This window comes from Podarcis cretensis (assembly GCF_951804945.1).
Source record: "Podarcis cretensis genome assembly, chromosome: 17".
NCBI lineage: Eukaryota > Metazoa > Chordata > Lepidosauria > Squamata > Lacertidae > Podarcis > Podarcis cretensis.
The window spans coordinates 39466579-39493695 of NC_137187.1; the positions used below are offsets into that span (position 1 = coordinate 39466579).

General features: G+C 48.3%; 1 protein-coding gene and 1 long non-coding RNA gene across 3 annotated transcripts; one reads left to right on the forward strand and one right to left on the reverse strand.

Moving 5' to 3' along the window:
- On the forward strand, positions 1-27100 carry PNCK (pregnancy up-regulated nonubiquitous CaM kinase). 2 transcript variants are annotated; one of them, XM_079958806.1, is made up of 12 exons: positions 1-118; positions 7586-7802; positions 9866-9997; positions 10761-10835; positions 11850-11988; positions 13969-14092; positions 16027-16102; positions 16210-16322; positions 21997-22075; positions 23452-23539; positions 24019-24137; positions 25419-27100. In XM_079958806.1, the coding sequence occupies exons 2-11, from the start codon at positions 7726-7728 to the stop codon at positions 24127-24129; spliced, it is 1014 nt and encodes a 337-aa protein (XP_079814932.1). In that variant the 5' UTR covers positions 1-118; positions 7586-7725; the 3' UTR covers positions 24130-24137; positions 25419-27100. The 2 variants fall into 2 exon arrangements, with proteins under 2 accessions (XP_079814932.1, XP_079814931.1); XM_079958805.1 differs by lacking the exon at positions 1-118 and adding an exon at positions 275-431.
- On the reverse strand, positions 16348-21990 carry LOC307206045. The gene is made up of 3 exons (XR_013834231.1): positions 21859-21990; positions 18608-18704; positions 16348-17951 (listed from the first exon to the last, which is right to left on the reverse strand). It is a non-coding gene; the product is annotated as an uncharacterized lncRNA (long non-coding RNA).
- Positions 27101-27117: the final 17 nt, after the last annotated feature.

Below are 27117 nucleotides of genomic sequence, written 5' to 3' on the forward strand. Positions count from 1 at the left end.
GCGGGGAGGCGGGAGGCGGGCCGCTCGGCGGGGCGGGCTGGCTCCGTGGGCCGGGAAGGGGCTGCCGGGCTCGGGCATGGGCTGACTCCGCACGGCGCTCCCGCCCGGCTGCCAGCAGGTAGGCTGGAGGGCAGCCATCCCGGGGAGGGGGGGGGCGCAGGCTTGGCGGAGGGCAGGGCAGGGCAGGGCGGAGCGGGGCGGGGAGGGGAGGGGGTGGGTTTGCGCGGCGCGCGGGAGTGGGCTGCTCGTGTGCGCGCGCGCGCATCCCACTCCCGCCGCCCCCGCGAGGCGCACGCAGCGCCAGTCTGGGAAGCGCGCAGGACGCGGACGCCGAAGGAATGCAAAGGGCGGCGGAGTGCGGCGGGAGAAGCGCGCGCGCTGCTGGTGGTTCTGGCAGCGGAGGATCGGGCGCGGGAGTGAAAGGCGGAGAGGTAGGGCAGGGCGGCGGGAAGCCGCGCAGGGCTCGCGGGGACAGGCGGGGGGTTGCGCGCCCAGCCCTGCGGGTCCGGCGCCGGCAGGGCGCTCTCTCTCTGGCGGCGAGGCGGGAGCCCAGTCCGGGGTCCCGCGGGTGGGGAGGGGAGGGGGCGGCGGGGCGGGGGCGCAAGGGACAGGGATCTGCCCAGGTGGCCACAAGGAGAGCGCCAGCCAAGAAAGTTTTATGCACCTATGTAGGCATCGGATCTAACCTAGAAGTCGGGCTCTCGACGGGCAAATGACGACGGGCATCTTAAATTTGCTGCAGGCAGTCGAGGGATATCGAATTTGTCGGGTCTGTTTTGGTCGGGTGAAGCTCCCCAAATCGTTCTTCTTTGCTGTGTCCCCAAACAGGAGGATCCACCATTTGCTGAATTGTTTGTGTGTCTGTGAATATGTAAGGTTTCACTGAGCTGTTTTTGTTGTTGCTGAACACATGCGAGACTTGCCTGTTGTGCTTCTGTAGTAGAGCTCCTGCTATGCTGTTTCTCCGCTTGCTGCACCAAGCTGGCTAGTCGTCCAAGCTTGTATTAGTCCACCAACAGGTTCTTTTCTGTCTCCCCACCCCTCGTCTGAACCTTTTTTATCCATCCATCAGTTTGTCCAGCCATTTTCTGGATTCTTTCAGCCCCCATATGCTCCCCTTCCCATGGCATGCTCAAGCGCTGCCTCCATAAAAACGCCTTTCCTCTTCAGCTAATGCTTCATCATTTTCAGTCTTCATCAATATTGTGTACCAACTCTCATCCCTCCATTCACATCTATGCACCACATCCAGATCCACCCTTTGCACACACTCCCCTCCCATGCCTCCATCCTTATCCATTCATGCCTATTTATATCACTTCATATCCATCTATGCAGCCTCAGGTCTGACTGCCACAAAATGAGACAGTACACATGCACATCCACATTTCAGCTGTATGCAAACACATGTTATTTACACCACAGATTCAAGTGTACCTCCAATGTACGTACATGCAGATTTTCAAAATCTCGTGTACTGGCATACATACATGCAATCATATTCATGCAGTGTTTGATAATGCATCTACATCTCCCTTGTGTTGCAGTCTTCACATACAGCCCCCCAGTGCTTTTTCCTGGGGGGCCGCAGGGGTACGCATACCCCTAAACATTTTGTGAATCTAAGTTTGTCCTCATTGAGGGGCAGTATTTCAATATGAGTAGGGAAATGAGAGTACCTCCTAAACAGTTCCACACACATCATTTGGGACTTCACACACGCGTTACTAGCTCACTGTGATCGTAATATGATGCACGATTTATGCAAACATTATGCTTTCCACTCAAATTTCCCAGTATGTTGGCAACATTCATTGCATGCCAAACATTACACTCCCCCAGCATATACCTCCATCATTCATTAAAAAAACAAGAGCAGTTGAACACACAGTCATCCCCCATCACAATCAGACACATTGGTCCTCACATGTAGATCCAATGCACATTCAGTCCCAGACAGCTATATAACCAAGATGTAACTGAGTGTTTTATAACGACCACGATACTCAGGTAAACAAGGGGAGAATGTGGTATAATTATGGACAGAATATCAGATGGAGTGGAAAGACCTGCTGTTAATCTCAATGCCTTGGACAATTTATTTTCAGCATTTACTGAAAGTTAATCCTCACAGGCTTGTTGTGCAGATAAAAGGGGGTAACGATCCCAGCTATGCTGCCCTAAGATCCTTGAAGGAAGATACAAATGTGACAGTTAAATAAGAACAGTTTGCTAACACACACATATGGGCAGACACACCCGCCTCCTTAAACACCCTGGTTGGCAACGCAATCGCCTGATTTAAACATTCTCTTCTGTACACGCACTTCAGCATAATTGGTGTGTATGCACATGGCACCTGAGGCACAAAATCCACATCCTTCCTAATTCTGCCCCCCACAATATAGTGTGTGTGTGTGTGTGTGTGTGTGTGTATAAGGTAAAGGTAAAGGTACCCCTGCCCGTACGGGCCAGTCTTGACAGACTCTGGGGTTGTGCGCCCATCTCACTTAAGAGGCCAGGGGCCAGCGCTGTCCGGAGACACTTCCGGGTCACGTGGCCAGCGTGACATCGCTGCTCTGGCGAGCCAGAGCCGCACACGGAAACGCCGTTTACCTTCCCGCTGGTAAGCGGTCCCTATTTATCTACTTGCACCCGGAGGTGCTTTCGAACTGCTAGGTTGGCAGGCGCTGGGACCGAGCAGCGGGAGCGCACCCCGCCGCAGGGATTCGAACCGCCGACCTTTCGATCGGCAAGCCCTAGGCGCTGAGGCTTTAACCCACAGCGCCACCTGTGATATATATGTATATATATATATGGTTTTAGTGAAAGGCACCCATGCGGATTTGGTGGCAGCAGCAGCAGATTTTTAAAATAATAGTTAAGAACACTCTGTCCATTCTGGCTGGTGATAGGTGAGGGGTTGTGGAGGGGCGAGGGACTTCTGTGCCACAAAGACCTCTGGCCGGGGGAGCAGTGGCCTGAGGTCTTTGTGCCACAGGCCACCTTGCAGGCCACCTCCACCCCCTCCCTGGTCAGCATTAGGTTCTGTGAGAGAACCAGGATACCCATGGTTACGGGTGGAAGGCTAGCTTTGCCCCCCCCCCAAGTGTGACACTTCCCCTCACTTCTATCAGTGGTATACTTGGGGATGTTGAATGTTCCTTGCCTCTTAGTGACTCCAACCATGGAGAACTAAAGTAGATGAAATAGCAGCAGATTTGTGATCGGTACAGGCACTGCCCAAATCCCATCAGATTTCCTTATTGAAAATGCCTTAAACTTAGATTTCCTTATTGAAATTGCCGTATCTGCAGCTACAATTTGCCCCCCCCCCCGCAATAAAACACATCCGGGCACCCTTGTGGTGTGACAGCCCCAGTCTGATTTTTATCCCCACTTGCAGAACTGCTGTTTAAAACCCCGAACAATCTCTGCCTATTAATAAAGAAAACATCTGTGCTGGCCCTGAGAATCAAGCTTACCCTTTGTTGCCTTAGCCCATCTAATTGGTTCTGTTTTTTGGTCAAGACAATGCCAGGTCTGGGGTTGGCTTTTTTTAAGCCCCAATTGTAATGTCAGCCTCCACACTCCTACGTTTTTTATTTCTTCAGTAAATTTTTCTGCCACCACTCAGGGCAACACTCTCTCAAAGTGGCTTATAAGCATAACTAAAATAATATTAGTTTAACAACAACAACAACAACAACAACAACAACAATAATCCAGTTATAAAACTAAAAGGCCAGCAAAACACCTTTTGTAAAACTCAAGATGGAAACAGATCATTTTTAAAGGATATTTAAAAGTCACACGGGTGTAGTATTTTATGTTCCTTTTGTCTTACTTTTTCTTCTTACTTCTTTGGTTTATTTTGTGGTTACGTGTGTGTATCTTATTGTTTGTTTTGTTTGTTTGTTTGTTTGTAAGTATGCCTAAATAAAACGTTTAACTAAAAAATAAAAATAAAAGTTAACAAATGCTTCCTCTGAGAGATAGTTTCAGAGATATGGGGCCACCACGGAAAAGGCCCTGTCTGTAGGCTGGGAAGTGGGGCCTCTGAGGCTTATCTTAAGGCTTGAGCAGGTTCATATGGACTGCTGGGGAAGTTGATGCTACTCTCTGCCATCTGCAACTCCAGTTTGGATGTTTGTTGGTTTAGTCAGGAAGGAAGTGTAGGCACAGTTACACTCCCACCCCAAGCCTGTCCTACTGCCAAACAGCCACCATAGGCAGTTGGATGTTTGGAGGAATTGAGGTTGGCGGAGTGAGAGACAGGCAGCTCGGATCCATGGGCCTCTTCATCTCAGTGCAACTTGCACAGGCAAACTTCCCGCTGGATTGCAAATGAAGGGGAGGGGGGGCTGTCTTTTCAGTTGCCTTCTTCGAACAGCCCAGGTGTGTTGGGTTGGCCCTGACCATGTGCCTGCTTTTCTGCATAATTCAAAATGTGTAGTGATTGTCTTTGGCAGAGGAAAGGGGCAACCCACATATTCTTCTTGGGATTTTTCAATGTTTTTAACCACCTCTATGTCCCATATCCCTTCTATTCCCAGGCATTGGGGCAGACTACACCAATTAGAAGGCAACCTGAGGCCTATCAGAGATGCACTTTTTAAAAATAAAAAAGTAGTAAAGGCAAGGGGAAAAGAGATATCCTGGAAGTATATTTTATACATTACTGTTAACCACCTTGACCAAATTCTATCTTCTTGATAGCTCTTCTGTTCCTTAGGCAGGGGTCTGGGTGCTGGAAGTATATTTTGCCAATCTGTCCCCATAAAAGTGGCCAGATTCTGTAACAAAGTTGACACCTTCTAGCAGCAACTGTTTCACAGTTAAGGGGGTGTGTGCGCTCCAGCAGAGCATCACACACACACACACATACACACACACACACACACACGTGTATAACATGCAGAGTCCTAAAAGTGAGCAGTGGTCTACAAGTGTGGAGATGGAACTTTGTTCACGTAGTAACATTTTCTCTGTCTCTTATCACTTAAGCAAAAATTACCTCTTGAAACAACAGGCCAACCACACATCTGGATTTATTTATTTTTAGTTGGTGAACCTTTTAGCTGGCTGTGGCACAGCTCCCATTCATTTCAAACTCAACTTCTCTCATTCTGGAAATTAATAAAAGGAAACCATCTTTCCAAATACTTACTGTACATATTTTTTGTCTGCCATTTCCTGTACATAATCTGTCTTCATCTTTTTGCATAGCTATTATTTTATTGTCAATTATCTTTTGCTGTTGCTGCCACATACTGCAACTAGTTGCTGCTATAATGTATGGGATTAATTTCTCATTTTCAACTTCTGCATAACCCTACATATTTATCAGAGGAGGGGGGAAGCAATGGACCTATATTTACAAAATACTTGGTTTTTCTTTGTTCAGGTCTTTAGCCTAGAGTTTCCAGCTGGCCCCTGGAAGAAACAATGCCCAGCAGCCTGGCCTTGCTCCTCTGCAATTTAGCAGTCATGAGATCTGCAGAAATGAGCAAGCAATGCTTTTCACAGCATATTACTTGTTGATGTCTGCAGGAACTAATAGCACAGGTGCAAGGGCAAATAAAGAAGTAGTCAACCCTGTCTTTATGCTGCCTGTTGCTACACAGTGATGGGGGAGAAGAGACTACAGACTCTTCAGGATGAAATGGCTATTCTCTGTCCCCCCCCCCCACTTTTGCTTATGTGACCATAACAGCGGTTGAATGGCCTCCTAAATAGTCAGGAGATGAATCCCAAACACAATCAGCATTCTTTTTGTGTTGGACAGCTACTCATTACGAAAGAAAGAAAGAAAGAAAGAAAGAAAGAAAGAACTTTGCATAAAAATGTGCACATCCTAATTTATATAAAAGGTAAAGGGACCCCTGACCATTAGTTCCAGTTGCGAACAACTCTGGGGTTGTGGTCTCATCTCACTTTACTGGCCGAGGGAGCCGGCATACAGTTTCCGGGTCATGTGGCTAGCATGACTAAGTCACTTCTGGTGAACGCACAGAAACACCATTTACCTTCCCGCCAGAGCAGTACCTATTTATCTACTTGCACTTTGTGCTTTCGAACTGCTAGGTTGGCAGGAGCTGGGACCGAGCAACGGGAGCTCACCCCATTGCAGGGATTTGAACCACTGACCTTTTGATCAGCAAGCTCTAGGCTCTGTGGTTTAGACCGCTAGTTTATATATGTACATGCAAATTTGGAAATAATGATGACAATAGAAATGAAAATATAATAAATCTCACCATAGTGGGGAAGACTTGTGGGCCTGCTCCATCTGCTTTCCAGGTGCTGCAGATGGACAACTTCAAGGCCCTCTCCCTACTCTCTCTTCTAAGGGCTCTTTATCTTTAAACCGCTCGGACCAGAAAGCTGTTCAAGTGGAGGACACCTTCAAATACAGAGGCATGTTCTCTGAAAGCTTTTCAAATAGGGGATGGTCTTCTGTAAAGTAAGACACATGAGAACCCTATTTATATACTCTGGCCTCCTAAACCAGCCCTAACCCCAACTGCTAGGAGTGAAGGAATATCAGGGATTACTTACGCAGACCCCTTACTTACCCCATAGATGCATACTGTGCTGTTGCTCTTCCGCTTGGACCCAAAACTGCTTGCACTCTTGAGGAGTGGGGTGTGTGTGTGTGTGTGTGTGTGTGTGAGAGAGAGAGAGAGAGAGAGAGAGACTCCTCTTCTGACATTTCCAGAAATTCTTCCCTATGTATCAACCTAGAGGGCCCCTCAAGGGGGTTAGACTAGATGACCCTCGGGATCCCTTCCAACCCTACAGTTCTATGATTCCCCCGGTGGATTCCATGCCTGGCACCAGGTCAGGGCTAGGCATGTTGGGACCCAGAAACTGCTGCTAATCAGGTTGGACCAAAACGTTTTGCTGAATGAGGCAAAGCAGCAAATGGCGCACACACACCCATAAGCCAAGATGCATATAGGACCCAAGCAGCGGCGGAGCTAGCCACTCGGGCACCTGGAATGGTGCATATGCCATGCACCTGGGGGCGGAGTGATCCACCCAGGAGGGATTTTGTCACACACACCCTGGGATGACACCTGGGGCATACTGCCCCCACCGCCCCTCTTCCTACACCCCTGGACCCAAGGCAAACTATTTTTGCACCTGAGGGAGAAAATCTCACAAGTGCCTGTTTCTTCCCTCGACAGTAGAAATACGCGAATCAATTAAATTAATTAGAACAAAATAACAATTTGCTGCCCTTTCATGATACCCCAAACCAGCTGCTTGAGATGGCTGCTTTGCTTTGTCTAATGGTAGGGCCAGCAGCAGATTTTGGGGACCATTCAGGATGGCAGAGTGGGAGGCAGCTGGTTCTCTTCCATGGATCCCAAGTGCCCAATGTCGCCTGGGCGACCTCCCATCTCGTTCATTTCAGAAAAGCTTGAACAGAGAACTTCTGAGTGGATCATAGCCAAATTAATACATCTGTATGCAGAGCAGGGGAGCTGTTTGGATTTTCTGCCACAGGCATCAAAGTGTCTTGACCTGGCTCTGCACTGGGCCCTACATTCGACAAATGTTTTATATCTCATGACAGAGGAATGATCTCTGAAGTTTCCGGCCGAAGAAGCCGTGGGAATGAGCTGACCCCATTTCAGTGATCTGTTTTGTGTGTGTGTTCCTTCCGACATCTCTGGGCCTAGCTATTCCTGCGCTGCCCGTCTGCAGCCGTCCGCAATGCCGCTCGGGAAAGGCTGGAAGAAAAAGGTCGAGGACATCACCAGCGTCTACGACATCAAAGAGAAGCTGGGCACGTGAGTGAATCAACAACGGCTAATGGAAGACCTGTGTGGGGCACTCTGTGCCATGTGGGTCCTGCCAACGACACCCAATTGGGAACTGAGGCTTCCTGTTACTCATCATTCCTTGATTTTAAAGCCTCCTTTTGCTTCCCATGTTCTGAGCTGCCCCTTCTCTGCTGCCACAGCAGACTTCCTTAACCTGGTGCCCTCCAGAACTTTTGGACCACAAATTCCATCAGCCCCAGATGGCAAAGTAACGTCCTCTCTTCCTCCCACCCACCTTAACATCATTTTCTTCCTCTGCTCCCAACCCAATCCCTGGCCAACTGATCTGAACCTACAGGGCTTCTCTCATGGGGATAAACTTTGGTTTTGCTCTGCCATTCCTCAAAGCCCTTCTCCTTAACTTCAGTTGACAAATCAGTACTCATTTTAAACGTTGTCAACATAAGCAAAATTAGCCTTTCCCATGGGTAGTGGTGCCCTTAGGTAATTTTAGATTTCAGACCTCATGGTCTTAAGGGTGGAGCTATTGGGATGGGCAAGGCAGACCACGTATTTCAGAATTTTTAAAGGCAGCTCTGCTGTGTTTGGGCACCCTCCTGTCATTCTGCTGAGCAGAGCCATGTAGGGCTGCCCCAAAATCCTGTTCTGATGGCACCACTGGGCAGGGAAGGTGATAGGGGTGGCTGTGTGCTATGCTAGCAGCTCACACCTTACCTTCCTAGTTCCAAGCCCAACATGATGCCTCCCTCAATCTGCCACTCTCAACCTGCCCTTCTCTTAGCCCCCTGGTCCTGCCCCATCTCCTCTGCTGCTCCAGCAGTTGGGCACCTGTTCCCCACTGCAGGGTGTCTCTTTCTGCAGAGACACCCCAGGAATGGCGCAGCTTGATGCACTTCATTTGCATGCTGCCATCCTATTGGCTGAACGGGGGGGGGGGGCTCTCACACATGTCTGACGTGTATGGGACAATAATAGACCAAGAGTCCAGGGAATCGGAAGTGGGGGAGTGAGAACAGCCACAGAGTTAACTCTTCCCTAACTGAGTGTACAAATCTATCTCTCTCTCCCCCCCCCCCCCGCTTTTTGGGTTTTCAGTGCAGTGGAGTAGAATGGGGTAGAAATAGGTACCATTTCAGAAGGGGCATGTAATCACCACCACTCCACAAAAAAACACTTATTCTGCCTGAGCAGGGGAAGCCGCAGGCCTGGGTCCACACATGCATACTCGTCAGCTGTTTTCTCTGTAGCATCCAGTGATTGCGAGTGAAATGGCATGTTGGTTTAGAAACCCTTTTGCTGGAGGCAGCTCACACATTTATCTAAGGACCATCAGATCATGAAATGTCAAGCAGTAAACAGAGCTGTGCAAATCTGTTCCCCATGTGATGAAGAAGCAGGATCCCGCTGTGAGCACTTGCAGTAACTCTCAAAAAGTTATTCCCCTTGTGCATTTTGGTAACACTTGGGTCATTTGCCCTACTAAAAGGAACCCACATCTGATTTAACTTAGTAGTGAAATTCTTAACTGTTTTTGTTGTTGTTTCCAGCACCAGTACGATGCAAGCTGAGGGTTTTTTTTGGACTGGGAACAAACGAATGCTAAGGGCTTCCTGTGAGAAAGTGAGAGAGACAATCTGTGACATTTAAAAGCTGATTCGCTCTTTTGCATCTTTTAGGCTGGAATCCTGTAACCACTTTCCTGGGACTAAGTCTCGCTGAGCCAACTCAGTGAAACTTACTTCTGGGTAAACATGCATATAGGATTGAGTTGTCAAGGGCTACTGCAGCTGTTTTGATTATCCCACTATCCCTGGCCAGACCATAATGGCTGCCTGCATCTTTACTGAAAATATTATAGCCAGTGGTGCAGTTAGGTAAATTTAGACTCTGGATTTTATGTTTTTATGAGGAACACCTTTTTAGGGTAAAGCATGCCACATGGGAAAACAGTTCTGTGGCATTGAGGGAGGTGCACGTGTGTGTGTGTGTGTGTGTGTGCGCGCGCGCGCTTGCAGACAGGTGGGTTTATTCTACCTCTCTCTGATCCTCCTGCTGCCCTTTTCTGACAGAGGGGCCTTTTCAGAGGTGGTCTTGGCACAGGAGCATGGATCCCAACGCCTTGTAGCTCTCAAATGTATTCCCAAGAAAGCTCTGCGGGGCAAGGAAGCAGCAGTGGAGAATGAAATTGCTGTTCTCAAAAAGTAAGTAACTGTGTGTGTGTGTGTGTAGAGATAGATACCTAGAAATATTCATGTTCCTTCTGGAATATAAAATGCATCCTCAGAATCTGCTTTCATTACTGGGGTTCAACTCTGTTCAACCAATAGTGATAGTGTTAGTTTTATTATGTGCCTCAAAGCATGTACAGAGAACCTTTCCCTGAGTGACTAAAATCTAGTCCCTACAGATTTGGGATTGGGGATCTAGGATCTCCCACTTTTGGGTCAGAGAATGTGGCTTTCAGTTAGACTTTTAACCACCACCCCCAAGCATTTCCTATACACTGGGTCTCTTGGTTCAACATCTTGCAATATTGTTTATAAATTGCATTTATTTCTTAACTTTCCTCCAAGGAGCTCAGGTTCTTTTCCCTCTCCATCCCAGGTGGGTTAGGCTGAGAGGCAGTGACTGGCCAAGGTCACCTCGCTCACTTTGTGGCCGAGTGGGGATTTGAATTAGGGTCTAGCTTGTCATGCAAGCTAAATCTGTTGAAATTCCCTCTTCTACACCCATGTTAAAGATTCAGGGGGAGCCCTTTCCTCTTTGGCATCTGAGCCACCCTAATTTGAATGTGGGTCTCCCCAGTCCAAGTCCAGCTGTACTCACCATGGCACTCTCAAGCCTTGCATGTAGACCCTTGACTGTATTATGTTCTAGACACAAGCCTGTCTCACAGCCAGGGTTTTCTGACTCATGCCTACTCCTCCATCTCTTTGTTTCTGTTTAATCTCACTGGCACTGCAGGATTCAGCATGAGAACATTGTGGCTCTGGAGGACATTCATGAGAGCCCCACTCACCTGTACCTGACCATGCAGCTGTGAGTAGAAGTCCCTTGTGCTATTCATTTGGGTCTGGGTCAGGGGTGTCCCCAGGGTGTCTTGGAGATGGCTAGTCCTTTCTGAATTGGCTGGGAGTGGCAGGTGTGATGACACTGGGTTAGGTAGTTCAAGGGCTGATGGAGCACATGCAGCTACAGGTATTCAGTACTGCTGCAGATGAGAGCTAAGGGGCTACGGCCAGGGCTTAATGCAGAAGCCGGCCTTTGAAGAGAGACCTAACGACGGGAGAGAGGAAGTGCTGTGTTGGAGGATCTCGGCCCATTAGGATCGCTTAAGCCAGGCATGTCCAAAGTCCATTTTGGGGGGCCTAATCCGGCCCGCTGGTCAATTTAATCTGGCCCCCATGGCAGTAATGCAAAAAATAGCTAAAAAACTTTGGGGTAAAATCCTTAAAAAAGCTCAACAACATTGGTTGGCCCTCATGCATGTTCACTTCATCAAATCTGGCCCTCTTTGAAAAAATTTTGGGCACCCCTGGCTTAAGCGTCTCAGAATATACCAGCCTTGACTCTTGTTCTTGGGGAAGGCCAGGCAAAATCTGCAAAAGAACCTATTGCAGAAGGCAGTTTTTGTAGGGGGAGTTAGAGGATAGAACACCTGGATCTGGGCTGGCCCAAGACATTCTGTTGCTTTATATAAAAGTCAAGATCACTTATCTCCCTCCCAATCCGTGCATTTCATTTATGGGAGTTAACTGGACCTGCAGTTTAATATTTGGGCACCATCTGCACTGCACATTTAAAACCATATCGCTACTTTGAGCAGTCATGGCTTCCCCCAAAGAATCATGGGAATGGTAGTTTGTTAAGGGTGCCAAGTGTTGTTAGGAGGGCCCCCATCTCCCACACAGAGCTATAATTCCCAATATGGCTTAACAATCAATCCCTCTTCCCAAGAAACTCAGGGAATTGCAGCTTTGTGAGGGGAACAGGGGCCTCCTGCTTGAAATGTGGATGGGGCCTGGAGGTAAGCCACCTGTCTCTGGTTTGCAGCGTGACAGGAGGAGAGCTCTTTGACCGCATCATTGAGCGGGGCTACTACACCGAAAAGGATGCCAGCCAGCTCATCCGGCAGGTGCTGGAGGCAGTGAACTACCTGCACGATCTGGGCATTGTTCATCGGGATCTCAAGGTGAGAGCACAGAGGGCCCTGGGATGGTCTGGGGCAGGAGTGGGGGTGCTATGCATGATGTCAGGTGTGGGGTTGGTGAGCATGTGGTCTCTTGGGTGACAGACGAAGACATTTTAATCTTCTCAGGCTTTGAAACTGAATTTTTTTAATCCACTTAGTTTTAAACCTGTTGTGTATAGCTAGTGACGTTGTGTATTTTCTGTGTTGTTTTATTCTCTGCTGCTGATTTGTTTTCTGTTCTTTTGCTGTGTTTTAAAGTGTTATTGTTTGCAACCAGCCCAGAGAGCTTGGCTGTTGGGTGGAATTCAAGTGCTACTAATAAATGAATAAAGCAGGGAGGGAGGAAAGGCTACAGTCGCTGCTCACACTTCCATAGGAATTCATTTTCACTCCTGGGGGGCCTTCAGAACTTGTGAGCCACCAAGCCGAATGCAGCACATGAGCCACATAGGCCTGCCGGCCAGCTCACATTCCTCCCCACCATCTTCTGCACCTGCGGGTGAACTGCAAAAATGGGAGGTTCATTGGAGAACTTGGATGGACTGCACTCGGCTTGATAGGCCTGCGCAAGTTGTGCATTTGGTGGGTTAGAGTAGCAGGTGGTGCGAGGGGCCTCTGTTATTTCTCAAGTTGATGGAGAAAGAAGTTGCGTGGGGACAGTCCTTGGTTCACATGCTAGTTGGGTTTAGCGGCAAAAACCAGACTTTGATGGGGGAGGTTCAAATCCCTCCTCACCCATGAAGCCCACTGGCTGAACTCTTGGTACAACTGCCTCATGTTTTTGCTTGAGGAATCTAATATTTGTAGATAGAATTGTAGAGTTGGAAGGGATCCCAAGGGTCATCTAGTCCAACCCCCTGCAAGGCAGGAATCTCAGCTGAAGCATCCATGACAGATGGCCATCCAAGCTCTGCTTGAAAACCTCCAAGGAAGGAGAGCCCACCACCTTCTGTTCCACTGTCAAAGAACTTTTGCCATCACAAAGTTCTTCCTGGAATCTCCTTTCCTGTAACTTGAATCCATTGGTTTGTGTCCTGCCTTCTGGAGAAGGAGAAAGAAGCTTGCAAATAATAATAATAATAATAATAATAATAATAATAATAATAATAATAATTTATTATTTGTACCCCGCCCATCTGGCTGGGTTTCCCCAGCCACTTTGGGCGGCTTCCAACAAAGATTAAAAATACATTAAAATGTCACACATTAAAAACTTCCCTGAACAGGGCTGCCTTCAGATGTCTTCTAAATGTCAGGGAGTTGTTTATCTCTTTGACATCTGGTGGGAGGGCGTTCCACAGGGCAGGCGCCACTACCGAGAAGGCCCTCTGCCTGGTTCCCTGTAGCTTAGCTTCTCGCAGTGAGGGAACTGCCAGAAGGCCCTTGGCGCTGGACCTCAGCATCCGGGCTGAACGATGGGGGAGGAGACGCTCCTTCAGGAGGAGCAGGCAAAGAGCCCCTTCAGGGACTGGCTGGCTACAGAGTTCATGGGGGATTCAATAATGCAGTGCAGCCCAGTGAGCTTGAAGGAAGTGCCTGTCAGCTGATGACTTCAAGCTATGGCTTTCTTTTCTGGGTTGGGGCTGGCTAGGGAACTTTGTAGTGAAACGGATCCCAGCTGGTTTGCTCTTACCAGCTGACTGGTGGTCACAAGAAGCCTCTCTACTCAATGTACAATTGGAAGTGCACTTTAAAGCTCCCAGTTGTGCACTGGGAGCCATGTCTCCAGTTGCCCCTCACCTGGCATCAGATGTTATGCCTGGTGTGCAGCCAGCCACTGGCCATGGTTTGGGGGGAAAGGGCTCAGGCCAAAGTAGACCAGTGGGGTGGACAGTCAGCCATGTTTTACTATTTTGTTTGTCGCCTTGGGCTCCTTTGAAAGGAAGGTGTGTCTGCTAGTCCATCAGTTGGGTTGCTTACGGGAAAGGAGAAATGGAACTAATATGCAGGTAACCAAATTTTGTGCTGCACCCCAAACAGCCTGAAAACCTTCTCTATGCTACTCCGTTTGAAGATGCCAAGATTATGATTACAGACTTTGGGCTGTCCAAGATTGAGGCTGATGGGATCATGTCCACAGCTTGTGGTACCCCTGGCTACGTGGGTGAGTGTGGCATGGGGGAGGTGGGCATTGTAAGCTGAGTGGGAGCAGTGAGATGGAGGGTGCCTCTGCAACTAAAAGGGGAAATTCATCTGCTTTTAGCCTTTCTTCATGTAATTATGGCAAGCTGCAAAAATGGTCTGGTTGGCTGCTCTTTCTAGGGCAGATAATATATAGATGGATGCCTGAAGTATGGATGTTGTGGGGTTTGTGGAGGGATTGAGGTAACAAAGTATACATAAGCAAAACACTGTTCCATTGGCAGAGCTTCCAAAAATACTGCCCATGTGTATAGACATAATCTTGAGGTGAAGAATTCTCTATGCTAAAAAAAATAAATAAATGCCATGATAACCTGAATTCTACAATCTATATAAAATTATGTAACCTTTTTTTCTGCTGCTACTATTCACTGAGGATATTGCAAGCAACAATTACAGGGCACGGAGGCTGTACCCATGACCCCTGGCTAGTGGCGTAGTGTGTGGGGTGCCAGGGGTGCTGTTGCTCCAGCCACACAATCGGGTGGGGACATGAACAAGGCTCCCTTTCGCAGAGATCCCTGTCATGCCCCCCATGCCCCGTCCCTGCCTGGCACATGAGTGCCTGCCCAGAGGCAGTGGGGGCCAAGGTGCCTTCACCCTCCATGCCCTGGTCCTAGGCGCTGGCAAACAGTGCTACGCCACTGCCCCTGGCAATCTTACACCCATGACTTTTGTATCTTTGCCAGTCATTAGGTTTACACTTCCATGCATGTTTTTCATAAGTATTCATGCTGCTGCCTTTTAATTAATTACCAGACAAAAGCTGAGGTTTCCAGGTGGCAAATTTGGAGGTGTTTCTGTGCCCCTACAGAATGCCAGCATACACGCAACCCTGTTTTGTAATCCCTCAGATTCTCCCAACTGGAGTGATTCAGAAGTGGGTGGGTTGGGGGTGACCTAGCTAAGGCCGCTCGCCCTTAATTATGCAGGGTCACAGTGCTACATGAGCACACAGGGGTGAATTGTGAACAGGTGCAGTCGACAACAGAGGCCCAGTATGACACTTGGCAGCAGGCAGGCAATGTTCTTGGATATTGCCTACAGGGTGAAAGGCTGCTCTGAATTTCTGGAGAGATGCCTGGGCTCAGATCTGGGCGGGGTGGCAGGGAGAGCCCTGCTGTCTGTCACGGAAGGAAGTTCTGCCCCTTAATTCTAACTGTGTGGCGGTCAGGTTGTGTTTGCTCAGAGAAACTAATTCCGTGTGCACTCAGGGGTAACGTTATTTGTACAAAAGAGGGAGCGTAGTCATAAATGGGAGGGCTCTACTAAGTTAGAGGAAGCGGGGGCTGCAATAATAATAATAATAATACTGTAATAATAATACTGTAATAATAATAATAATAATAATAATAATAATAATAATAATAATAATTTATTTGTACCCTGCCCATCTAGCTGGGTTTCCCCAGCCACTCTAGGCGGTTTCCAACAAAGATTAAGAATACATCAGAGGCTCACACATTAAAAACTTCCCTGAACAGGGCTGCCTTAAGATGTCTTCTGAATGTCAGGTAGTTGTTTATCGTTTTGACATCTGATGGGAGGGCGTTCCACAGGGCGGGCGCCACTACTGAGAAGGCCCTCTGCCTGGTTCCCTGTAGCAAGAGCAACAGCACCTTTCAAGAAACATTTTGTGGGAGGGTGGGCCCTGTGTGTGCTGCTACACTGTCAGGCAGAGATGCACAACCTGCAGCCCTCCAGATGTTGTTGGACTACACCTCCCATCATCCCTGATCACTGGCTATGCTGGCTGGGGCTGATGGCAGTTGTAGTCCAGAAACATCTGGAGGGCTGCAGGTTGTGCCCCCCTGCTAAAGGAGGTGGAATTAAAGATAGGGCACACACCAAAGCACCATGCCCTCCCCTCACTCTTGCCCATTGTGTCCTCTACAGCCCCTGAGATCCTGGAGCAGAAACCGTACGGAAAAGCCGTGGACTCCTGGGCGCTTGGCGTCATCTCCTACATCTTGTGCGTATCTTTCTCTGCCTTCCCCCCTGGACAACCTCTTGCATCTTACCACGGGTAGCGGCCTCTGTGCAGGCCTTTGATTCAGTGCCCTTTGCTGCTCCCTGCAGGCTCTGCGGTTATCCCCCTTTCTATGATGAGAACGACTCTGAGCTTTTCAACCAGATCCTGAAAGCTGAGTATGAGTTTGATTCTCCATACTGGGATGATATCTCTGAGTCAGGTGAGTGGAAGCGGGAGGAGGGCCTGGGAGGGCATAGGGAGGGCCACCTATAGAGTCATTACTAATACGTAAGCAAAAAGAGAGAGAAAACATATCCTCCAAAAAGAGGACAAACACTCATTTATGAAAACTGAGAAATAATTAGCATAACTTACATAGAAATACAACAGAGCCAACCTGATCAGTCCAGGGAGGTATTGCCCGAAACCAGATGTTTGAATAACCAGATGTTAATAACACAACAATCTTATATTGTTGTGAGGTTTACCAAAATAAATCAGTCCTTCATGTTTTAACTTCAGTCTTTGTGGGAAATTAGATACAAGACAGACAGAGGGCCATCTTGTAGGATCTCTCATTGGAGACACCACAGAGATGTATCTGAGCTGTTACTTCAAAGCTGCAAGAGTCCTGTGGGTGTTTCAGTCCAGACTATTTATATATTATGACAACACAGCAGCTAGTCAAAAAGCAGCAGCATAAATCTTGGTGCTATTAAATTTGGAACCCCCAGGAGGCTTCAGAGAGGGCAGTAAGAAAATGAGGAGGAGAAAGATAGCATTGCATTGGTGAAGGGGTTTCCATGCCAAGCAAAAAAGCAAAGCCTCGCCGTGGATTTTGGGTTCATTGCAAGGCAGTGGCGGCTGGCAGATCTGGCCGTGGTGTGACAACTAGGCAGCACCAGTGGACAGCTGCAAGATGCCACACGGAACTGTTGAGAAACATGGAAAAACGAAGGCAGGAAAGAAATGGTTATGAAGGAAAAATAAAAGCGTGAGAAGGGAGTGGGGCAGTATAAAAATACTTTAAGCTGAGCTTGAAATAATTGCTCTCAGCAAAAAGTCACAGGGAATGTACTGACTGTGAGTGAAGTAGTCTGAGCACCCCAAACATTTGCAGCCGCACGTGGTTTTGAAAGCGGGATGAACTATGACCCTACCTGCCCGTAGCCTTATGAGCACAGGTGATCATGAATGCACAATAAAAAGGGCAGCTGGAGGTAGAATGGTCCATAGAATGGTGATCTACATAAAGGAAATGTCTCAGTGGATAACTCTTTTAGAGGAAGGCTTTCCACTTCAGGCAAGATCATAGACCGTGAAAACCATCTTACTTTGGCCAGCCTTCCTCTGCATCCAGTTTAGGGAGTGTGATAATTTTTACTTCAATGAGTTTATTTTGTTAGAAACTTATTAGGAGACCCCAAATGGAAGAATTTTGTTGATTAGAGAGACACTGGATAGGAAACAGTATACATTTGCCTCACTGTATGCCCCAAATAGTAAACAAAAACAATTCATAATCAAAATGCTTAAGAAATTGATTAAGTTTTCAAAAGCAGAGGTAATGTTGGCCAGAAGCCTAAATTGAAGTTTATTATATGGTTAGAACAAATAAAAACAGAAATATTGTAAACAAATGAAACACTGAAAAAACCCCACCCAATTACAGTAATATAACTTGTTGGAGAAAAAGACGTGGGTGGAATCTTTCTTCCTTAAGTGGTGGATTTCTGTGTGGAGTGACAGGTTTGTATGGAAGAGTATTACAATAACTGTCTGAGGTGGTAAAAATGTAGATGCAGAGCTACTATGTCACTGAGAACTAGGGATCCATCTTAACAGTAAGCTTTTCAGATCAGCGGCATAGCGTGGGTTGTCAGCACCCGGGGCAAGGCAAGTAATTTGCGCCCCCTAACCCGGGGCAAGGCAAGTAATTTGCGCCCCCTAACCCGGGGCAAGACAAGTAATTTGAGCCCCATAACCCAGGGCAAGGCAAGTAATTTGCGCCCCTAACCCCTAACCTGCCGCCGCTGCCAGCTTCTTCTTGCTGCTGCCTGGGCTGGGGTATTTACGGTAAGGTAGCCACGGCGGCGGCGGCGGGTCCGTGTCAGGTGATCTGAGGCGAGTTGCCGCTGGCGCTGCCGCCCAAATGACGACGCTTGCCCGGAGGAGGAGGAGGGCAGAGAGGCGAGGAAAATGCAACATGGCCCAGCAGCTGCAGCAGCTGCAGCAGCGGCGGCGGCGGCGGGGCTGTGAGGAGGGGCTGCCTGGCGCGCCCTCCGCGGCCCTGACACGCAGGGACCGCGGGGAGCGCTGAGAGCCGCTGCCTGCCGGACACCTTCAGCCCGGACGCGTGCACAGCTCGTTGGTTCCGCGAGACATGGGGCTCTGCTACAGCCTGCGCCCGAGGCTCTTCGGCGACTCTGGAGGCGGCGAGCGCGCCCCCCCCAGATGTTGTGCCCGGTGGGGCCGGCCCCCCCTGCACCCCCCACGCTACGCCACTGTTTCAGATAACTGGCAATTGTTGTCTATTGCCAACAATAAAAGGGAACAGCATCACTATTGCTCCCTGCACTTTTCCTCAGCCTACCACATTAACCTGTAGCACGTGAAAGTAAAGTAGGTACCCACTTAGAGTGAACAAGGATCAGGCAGACACAGCTTTTTGGAGAAAGAGAAGGTGAGGTTTTATTGCTGAGCAATAAGGACCCAGTTGGAATCTTTTCCAAAAGGACTGGGACCCCGAGAAACACAAATCCTGAGGTCTTTATACCTGAGCAAATCACAGCAAATCACAGATCATGAGACAATCATGAGACAGTCACGAACGCCAGTGAAAATTAGCCAATTAGCGTGCTTCTTGCCATGCTCCCAGCTCCTGGTCAAGCGCAGAGTTCTACTCCCAACTTCTGCTTTCCGTTGTCTGCACAAATGATGCACAATGATGCACAATCTGACCTTTTCCCCAGTTCTGACAGAACAGGGAGGTTTTTTCCCCCAAATAATATTTATTCAAGTTTTAAAAGATTACAAAAAGGAACACAATATACAAAAACAAAACATATCCACAAGAAAAATAAAAATAAAAAATACAAAAAGCAAAAACAGCAAAAAAGAAAAAAAAAGATACAATCAAAAAGACAAAAAAACAAGTTAAACCTTAATATACAGTGGTGCCCCGCAAGACGAATGCCTCGCAAGACGAAAAACCCGCTAGACGAAAGGGTTTTCCGTTTTTGAGGCACTTCGCAAGACGAATTTCCCTATGGGCTTGCTTCGCAAGACGAAAACATCTTGCGATTTCCCCCCCGCTTTCCCTCCCTTTTTCTAAGCCGCTAAGCCGCTAATAGCCACTAAGCCGCTGATAGCCGCTAAGCCGCTAATAGTGCTAATCCGCTAAGCCGCTAATAGGGTTGCTTCGCAAGACGAAAAAACCGCTAGACGAAGAGACTCGCAGAACGGATTCTTTTCGTCTTGTAAGGCACCACTGTAACTCCCTTTCTTAACTTATCTCCTTGACCTCCTCACACCTCCCCTCTTTGTATTCTAATTCAAATAGATATTTCAGCAAATCCTTCATCTTTGTTTTTATCCTTATAACTTATCTTAATATACTGTAATTTTCCATTCTCTCATTCGCCAATTAGCCATCCACTTTTACTTTATTTAATCTTATTTCTCCTTAGAACTTATATATCTAAACTTATTCTCTTAAGACGTTTCCCCTAGGGTCACAAAAAATTCCATTCCACGATTTTCCCATCTCTCATTAAAAAGAAAAAGAATTTTTTTTTTTAAATATCACAATATATACACTTTAAATTCCCATTTTTTCTTTCACCATCTCCCCTCCCCGGTCTCGGCCCCTGCCAACTGTTCTCCAAAAGTCCATCAACCTGGAGATCTTATGTCCGAGGCTCTTAACTCTCTTTCATGTCCCCTCTGCCAATCTTTTTGATAGTCTTTGGTGTCAAAGAACAGGTCTCGGGGGAGCTCCAACCCAACGGTAGTCATATTCCTTCTTAGCGAGTCTGCCAGACTTCCATAGTTAAAGGTAGGGCCCATAGAATATTCCAAATCTTGTTTCACACTCCTTCCAAATCCAAGGGTCCCAGAGGCTCCAATCTCCACCTGGCTCAGATTCAAATCCGAAAAGTTATTTGATCCCCACATAGGGTGATCTCTCCAACTTTCATTTTCCAAACCAAGCCAGGCTCTCATCTCCAAAAACTGGCTTCTCCTAGTTGCAGACGTATAAGGCCTCCAGTTATAATCCACCATTTGCCTCTGTAGGGTTGCGACTCCCCCTTGCATCACTTTAACAACAGCAACTTTCTCCTTCTCTGGTTCTTCAATTTGTTCAGTTAAAAGAGATTCCTGTGCCGGATTCTTGTCTACTTCTTTGCTGAAGCCCACTTTTGTTCCCAAAATTTCAACATTGGTAACATTTCAACGTTTATCTATTCTTGCAGCTTTCCCAGCAGATAAAATGTCCTATTCAATTCAGGCGCGACTTCCTTCTCAGCCACCATCCTTGAAATGTCCAAGGTCAAAGCTAGTTTCTCAAAGGCTTTATCTTTAGAACCAATTTCCCAGCTGCATCCTTGCAACACTATCCCAAAACTCCCTCTAGAGGGACACAGTTTCCATTTACACTCCTTCTAGCACATTCCCAAAAGTCCCAAATGTAAAATTGTAACAATTCCAAATGCCTTCCTTCTTTTAAAACACAGAAACTGACAGTAGCAACAAAGTCCTTCTTTTGTATCTTGACAGCTGGCTGTCAAATTTATCTATTCACCATCCACGGGCTCTCGCAGACCGCTCCCGGGTTTAGGGAAGTGGTGCTTCAATTCCCAAATTTTGACCTTCTCCTGCAGGCTTCCCTGCTTCCAAAAGAGTATTGATAGTAGTTTCAATCGGTGGAGTTTTAATCCTTTAATCCTTTAGGTAAGACTCTCCACGACCTTAGTTAACCAATTCTTTGCTTCAGTTTATTTACAGAAAGGGGAGGTGGACTTCCTGTTTGGACCTTCCCCGATCGGTGCCAATTTAAAAATACTTTAAAAGCCCAATTTCTGTTCTACTCACGGGTTGTTGTTTTAAAATCCAATTGTCCACAAGAAAAAGTCAGCGCTCTCCGGCAACGGCTACGTGGCTTCACTCCGTAGAAAATAGTGGTCGATTCAAAACACCGCGCCGCTCACCCCACGTCACTTCGGAACCCCAAAAAAGGGGTTTCCCTGCGGGTAGGGGGGGCGCTTCTGGTGTCAGCCGAATCCCACATTTCCAGGCTTCTTCCACCTGGGATTTTCGAGGGGTTTCCGCCTTCGCCGCGGCGGCACGACCCGAATTCCACAGAGCGGGTTCCTCTCAGTCAGAGGAACACCGCCATTGCCGATGGCGCTAACCCGGAAGTCCAGAACAGGGAGTTTTGGAGTTTTTGTGGTTTGGCCCTTCCTGTTCTGTGGACTATTTTAGCCTGCATTTGAGGGGGATTTTGTACCAGTGTCTCTGATTCATGTCTTCCCCTTTGTTCAGGGTACAAGGATGTTTCTAGGGGAAAGGTTGGTTCTAAAGTTGCTGTTCCAAGCAGTTTGCAGTTAGCTAAGGCAAAAGCTTCCCTTTGATTCAAAATGGATTATAAAAATACTGTAAGCCCTGATTATGTGTGAGCATATGTGAATATATTGATTACTGATAACTGATTATATGAATAGCATAAGGGTAGCCCTTTTTTCCTTGCCTCAAACCGACAAAATGGTGGTTCAGCAACCAAGAAAGTGAGTGCAGCCATGCCAAGGGGATGCGCCCCTTGGGTTGCCAGGGCGACACTTCAGGCAACAACCTTCTGATTAAATTGTGAGGCTTGCCCCTTTGTTTCCACACAGCCAAAGATTTTATCCGACACCTTCTAGAACGGGACACTGAGAAGCGATTCACCTGTGAGCAGGCCCTGCAGCACCCCTGGTAAGTCCCACCTGAGGGGGGGGGGCGGTCTGCAAAGGTCTTGGTGGGAAGGGGAAGGAAATAATTTTGCCCACTGCTGGCATTTCTGTGGTGTGGTGAAGAAGAGTTTGGGAGATACGGTGGTACCTCGGGTTACATACGCTTCAGGTTACAGACTCCGCTGACCCAGAAATAGTGCTTCAGGTTAAGAACTTTGCTTCAGGATGAGAACAGAAATCGTGCTCCGGCGGCACGGCAGCAGCAGGAGACCCCATTAGCTAAAGTGGTGCTTCAGATTAAGAACAGTTTCAGGTTAAGAATGGATCTCCGGAACAAATTAAGTACTTAACCCGAGGTACTACTGTATGACAAAGATACATACATAATACTGCAGTAGAACAATACGGTGTTTTGTTTCATGAGCCAAGCTGCCCCCATTTTTGGTGTTCCCATATTATCAGCAATGGCCCTTTAGTGTGTATGTATGTGTAACACACACACACACACACACACACACACACACACACCCCTACCTTTGGGAAAGGGAAAGATGGTGTGGAGAGCAGCAGTGGGGAAGGGGGCACTCTAACCCTTCCATGCTTGCTCTTTCTTCTCCCTAAATTCTCCGTTCTCGTGGCTTTTCTGCCAATGGACTAAAAATGCACTTTGGGCTGGGGAGGGGCCAGCTGGTAAAGGAATTTAAAGTGAAGAGCAGCGGGAAGAAGGTTAAGCACTTCCTCGTCCACTCAGAATATTCCTTACCAAGCTTTGCTTTTCTTCAAAACAGTGGTGAGGCTCCACTAGATCAATGTGATTGTAACAGGAAGGAAAACAATAGATTGCACTTTTGTAGCACACATGCTGGGTTCCGCCCAACTTTTGGGGGGCCAGACGCATATGTGACGTCATGTGGCGGAGGAGGCTCACTGGGGCCTGTTGCAGCCATGGGACTGGGGCCTTGACATTTTTGGGGGGCCTCGGCCCCGGCCCCAGATGGCACCCCTGTTCTGTAGTGTATTGCTTTGATTCCACAACCTTCTGTATTCTGTTGGAGCTTAGTCCCGCCTGCAGGCCTAGTACTGAGTACTTTAATTCAGTACCTTAAGTGGTCTCTGAAAATTGTTCTGTCTGGAATGAAATAGGTAGCAAGATTGCACACCAAAGCCTCATGATAAATCCTGCTTTTCTCCTCTGCTCCACGTCTTTCACAGTTTATACGTGTACAGTACCACGTTAAACCATAGACACCAGGGCACCAAGATTTTCACACATGCGAATATGAAGTGGCCAGAAAGTGAGATGTGCATCAGTTGAACTAGACCAGTCCCAGACCAGTGATGACACCAAGGCAAAATTATCTAACAAAAGATAATTACCCTGCCTGTTATGTATTTCAGGATCTCTGGGGACACGGCTTTGGAGAAAGACATTCATGGCTCTGTGTGTGAGCAGATCCAGAAAAACTTTGCTCGCAGTCAATGGAAGGTAAAGAGGAATGTTTAACTTAAACCCAAGGTGGAGAAGGGTTTGCACTCTTTCTGCATTGCTTAATTTAAAGGAAGTGGTTCTAGGGTCCCTGCAAACCTCTGCTCCACACCTGATAACAGGTGTAGGATGGGGTTTTTGTGACATGGCCAGAATGTACTTGTGGGCCCCATTAAAAGCATGACCTGCAATAATAATAATAATAATAATAATAATAATAATAATATTGTTATAACAGAATAAAACTTCAAACATTAAAAACTTCTGAAGGGCTGCCTTCAGATGTCTTCTAAAAGTTGTATAGTTATTTATCTCCTTGCCATCTGACGGGAGAACGTTCCACAGGGCGGGCGCCACCACCAAGTTTCCCACCACTGCAGAAGAGTTTCCCCTGCTAATTTCTGCAGACCAAGCTGCTGCTTCAGGCCGGGCAGTTTTCTCTTAAGCTGGCAACCTTTTTCACACTTCCATTCTTACAGCGAGCATTCAATGCCACATCCTTCTTGCGCCACATCACCAAGCATGGACCTGGTGCGGAGGGCGAGGAAATTGGAGAGGCCACTTCTGGAGCGCATCATGGGAAATGGTGACCAGAGAGGTGCGTGTGATAGAAGAGCATTTTGCCAGCTGGGGGCTGCTGGGGGCTGGGGGGGGGCAGATCTCTCACTTCTTTCTGCTCACTGCCCCGTACTCCTTACCAGTCGCTGGATATGCAGAAATTAAGCAAAGATGGCTTCTCTTAGCAAGGAAGCTAAGCAAGCAAGGCCTTTCCTTTTATTTCTGCTTGTCAGTCTTATTTTAAAAGCACTGGGGCAGGAATGTAATTAGAAGCTATGCAGTTGTGGAGAGGGACTAAGCCTGAGAGCCATACTCAGAAGACCACTCTTGCCGCTCTCTGCCCGCTTGGCCTGCGTTTTGCAACGAAGCGTCAGGGGGAGATGAGTTGAAGGGCATCCTGCAGAAGGGGGTGGACTATTCTTCCTTGGATTTTTTTAAGGTGATGGCCAACTGTCAGGGCTTCTTTAGCTGCAATTCCCATATTGCAGGGGGTTGGACTAGATGACCCTTGTGGTCCCTTCCAACTCTACAATTCTGTGAAAAAGCAGCCTTTCTCAACCCTGGGTCCCCAGATGTTTTCGGCCTACATCTCCCATCATCCCTGACCACTGGTCCTGTGAGCTAGGGATCATGGGAGTTGTAGGCCAGAAACATCTGGGGACCCAAGGCTGAGAACCACTGTAAGGGGTACATTGCCCCCTTAGGTAGGTTTTTCTGCTCATTGGTTTTGTGGCATGATTAGAGCCCGGGAGGGAGGAATGAGGTGGGGGGATGGCCGTGGCAGTGATGTGCAGGAGGGATCCACTAGTGCAGTGTTTCCCAACCTTGGGTCTCCAGCTGTTTTTGCACTACAACTCCCATCATCCCTAGCTAGCAAGACCAGTGGTCAGGAATGATGGGAACTGTAGTCCAAAAGCAGCTGGAGACCCAGGGTTGGGAAACACTGCACTAGGGCACGGCTAACTCAGCTGAATTGTGCACAGAGAGCGCAATTTGGTTCACTCTACAGGCTGCTCTCTGAGAGTGACTGCTTCTACGGACTGCTAGCAACCCAGCCTAGTCCTGGCTGCCATGTTTCATTACTGCAAGCACAGTGCACAAGGAAACCTAGTAGCTGGCACTAAGGCATGGGCAGCATACAGAAATAGGCTGCAGGGCAAATAGCAATGGGAAGGAGGGGCAGTCTCAGTGGGCGCAAGAAGGTCTTATCCAGGACCAGGGCTCCAGAAGATGGGGCTGCTTTGTCCTGGGAGTCCTGGAAGGGCAGGGACTTATTATCACAGAAATGGCCTGTCTTTAACCCATTTCTTGCCACCCGCAGGTGCCTGGAGAGCCTGGGCCGCTGCCCTTTGCATGAGCTACCCTCCTGCATGCGGCTTCACAGCCATGACGCTGCGCCAGTACCCTCGCCCAAGAGGTGGGCGTGCCCTTTCATTTCCTGCTCCCCCTTCTGGGGACATCTCTGCCCTGAGGGGCCCAGGAGTCACGTCAAGTCAGCCACTGTCCAGCCTGCTTTTAGCAGGGTTTGAAGTTGCCCTGCTGCCTGGGACTAAAGCCCGCCTCCCCCTTAAGGCTGGTGAAGCCCTCACAACCCTGCTGTGTTACTCACCACACTTCCTTCCATGTTGGCTGTAGAGCCCAGCGAGAGCCCTGGATGGCTCTGGGCGGGGGAGAGGATGCTGTGTTGGTGGAGGGGCTGAAAAAGACACCCTTCCCTATAACCCGTTGGGGGGATTCCAAGATGGATTTGAGACTCTTTCTCCTCCCTGTGAGAGTAACAACATGGTAGCTGCCGAGCAGAGAAGATCCGGTGGAGCAGAAGGACCCCACAGTAGCTGTGTGGGAATAGTGGAACGGGAAATCGTAAAAAAGCAGCCGCCAGGAATCCTGAGACCGGGAGGTGCCATTTGATAGACATTGGGGGGACCTCGGGAGTTGGGCTCCAGGCGGTGAAGACAGATGTAACATTTAAAAGACGGATGCTGGTGTTTTGTAGCAGCCTCACTGTCTCCAAACTAACTTATACTTTTCTGTCACGGGGTGCACATTTTGGGGTGGGGGTGGGGATTCTGTAGGGTTTTTCTTAGCATGGTTCAGTTTGAACCAGGGAAAAGTCAGCTGTGATGAGCACCAATTTGCAAGTACCCAGAATATCTCCAACTTACACCTCCACATTCTGAAGCAGTTTTGCAGCCATTAAAAAAACCCAACGTTGAGGTTGTGTTTCCTTTTTTTAAGATGAAGGAAGGACACATCTAAGCCTCAGCACATGGGCAGTGCTGCCACAAGTAACAAAACCGTAAGAGGCAGACAGGTCTGCTTCACGTACAAGGCATGGGGCAAGGATGTGGGGTTGACACATTGCCTTGCAGTAGGAAGCCACTGGCCAATCCAGCATTTGACTTGTTGGCATGAGTTGCATAGCTGGTGCTGCCCTGTGGGGCAAGAGCCTGCTCTGAGAATGCTACATCTGTCTTTACCTCTTGCTGATTAGTGTTTTGTTTTTCAGTTGGGCCAGTTAGACAAAGTGCTGGTAGATTCTAGGGAAAGAGAGAGTCAGCTGGGACCAGCCAGGAGCAGCCAAGGCCTCCTGGATTCATCAGGTGCTCTGCTTTATGTTCACAGATCCGTCGCTACTTGCCCCTTTCCCCAGGGAAGAACTGGGCTCCATAGGACAGTTGCCGCACCCAGTCCGAAATAAAGTTGCTTCTTTGGGTGCAGCTCAGGGGTGCCCCACTCGGCGGGGGGATGGGCTATCCCCTAATGTTCCCCAAAAGATATTGGTGGGGAAAGCAGGGGGGTCAGCAAGGTCAGTTGCCCTCCTCCTCTATTCCACACCCTCTACCACCTGCCCTTGTATTCCTGTCAGACTGAACATTTGCTTTGCCGTGTTGCTCAGAGCTGGAGATTGTTCTTGTGGTTCTTGTGGGGACTGGTGGGGGGTTGTTTCCGTCATGCTTCCCCTCCCCACACGTGTCAATAAATGAAAACTGTAACACCGTATGGTAATGGTCGTCCTT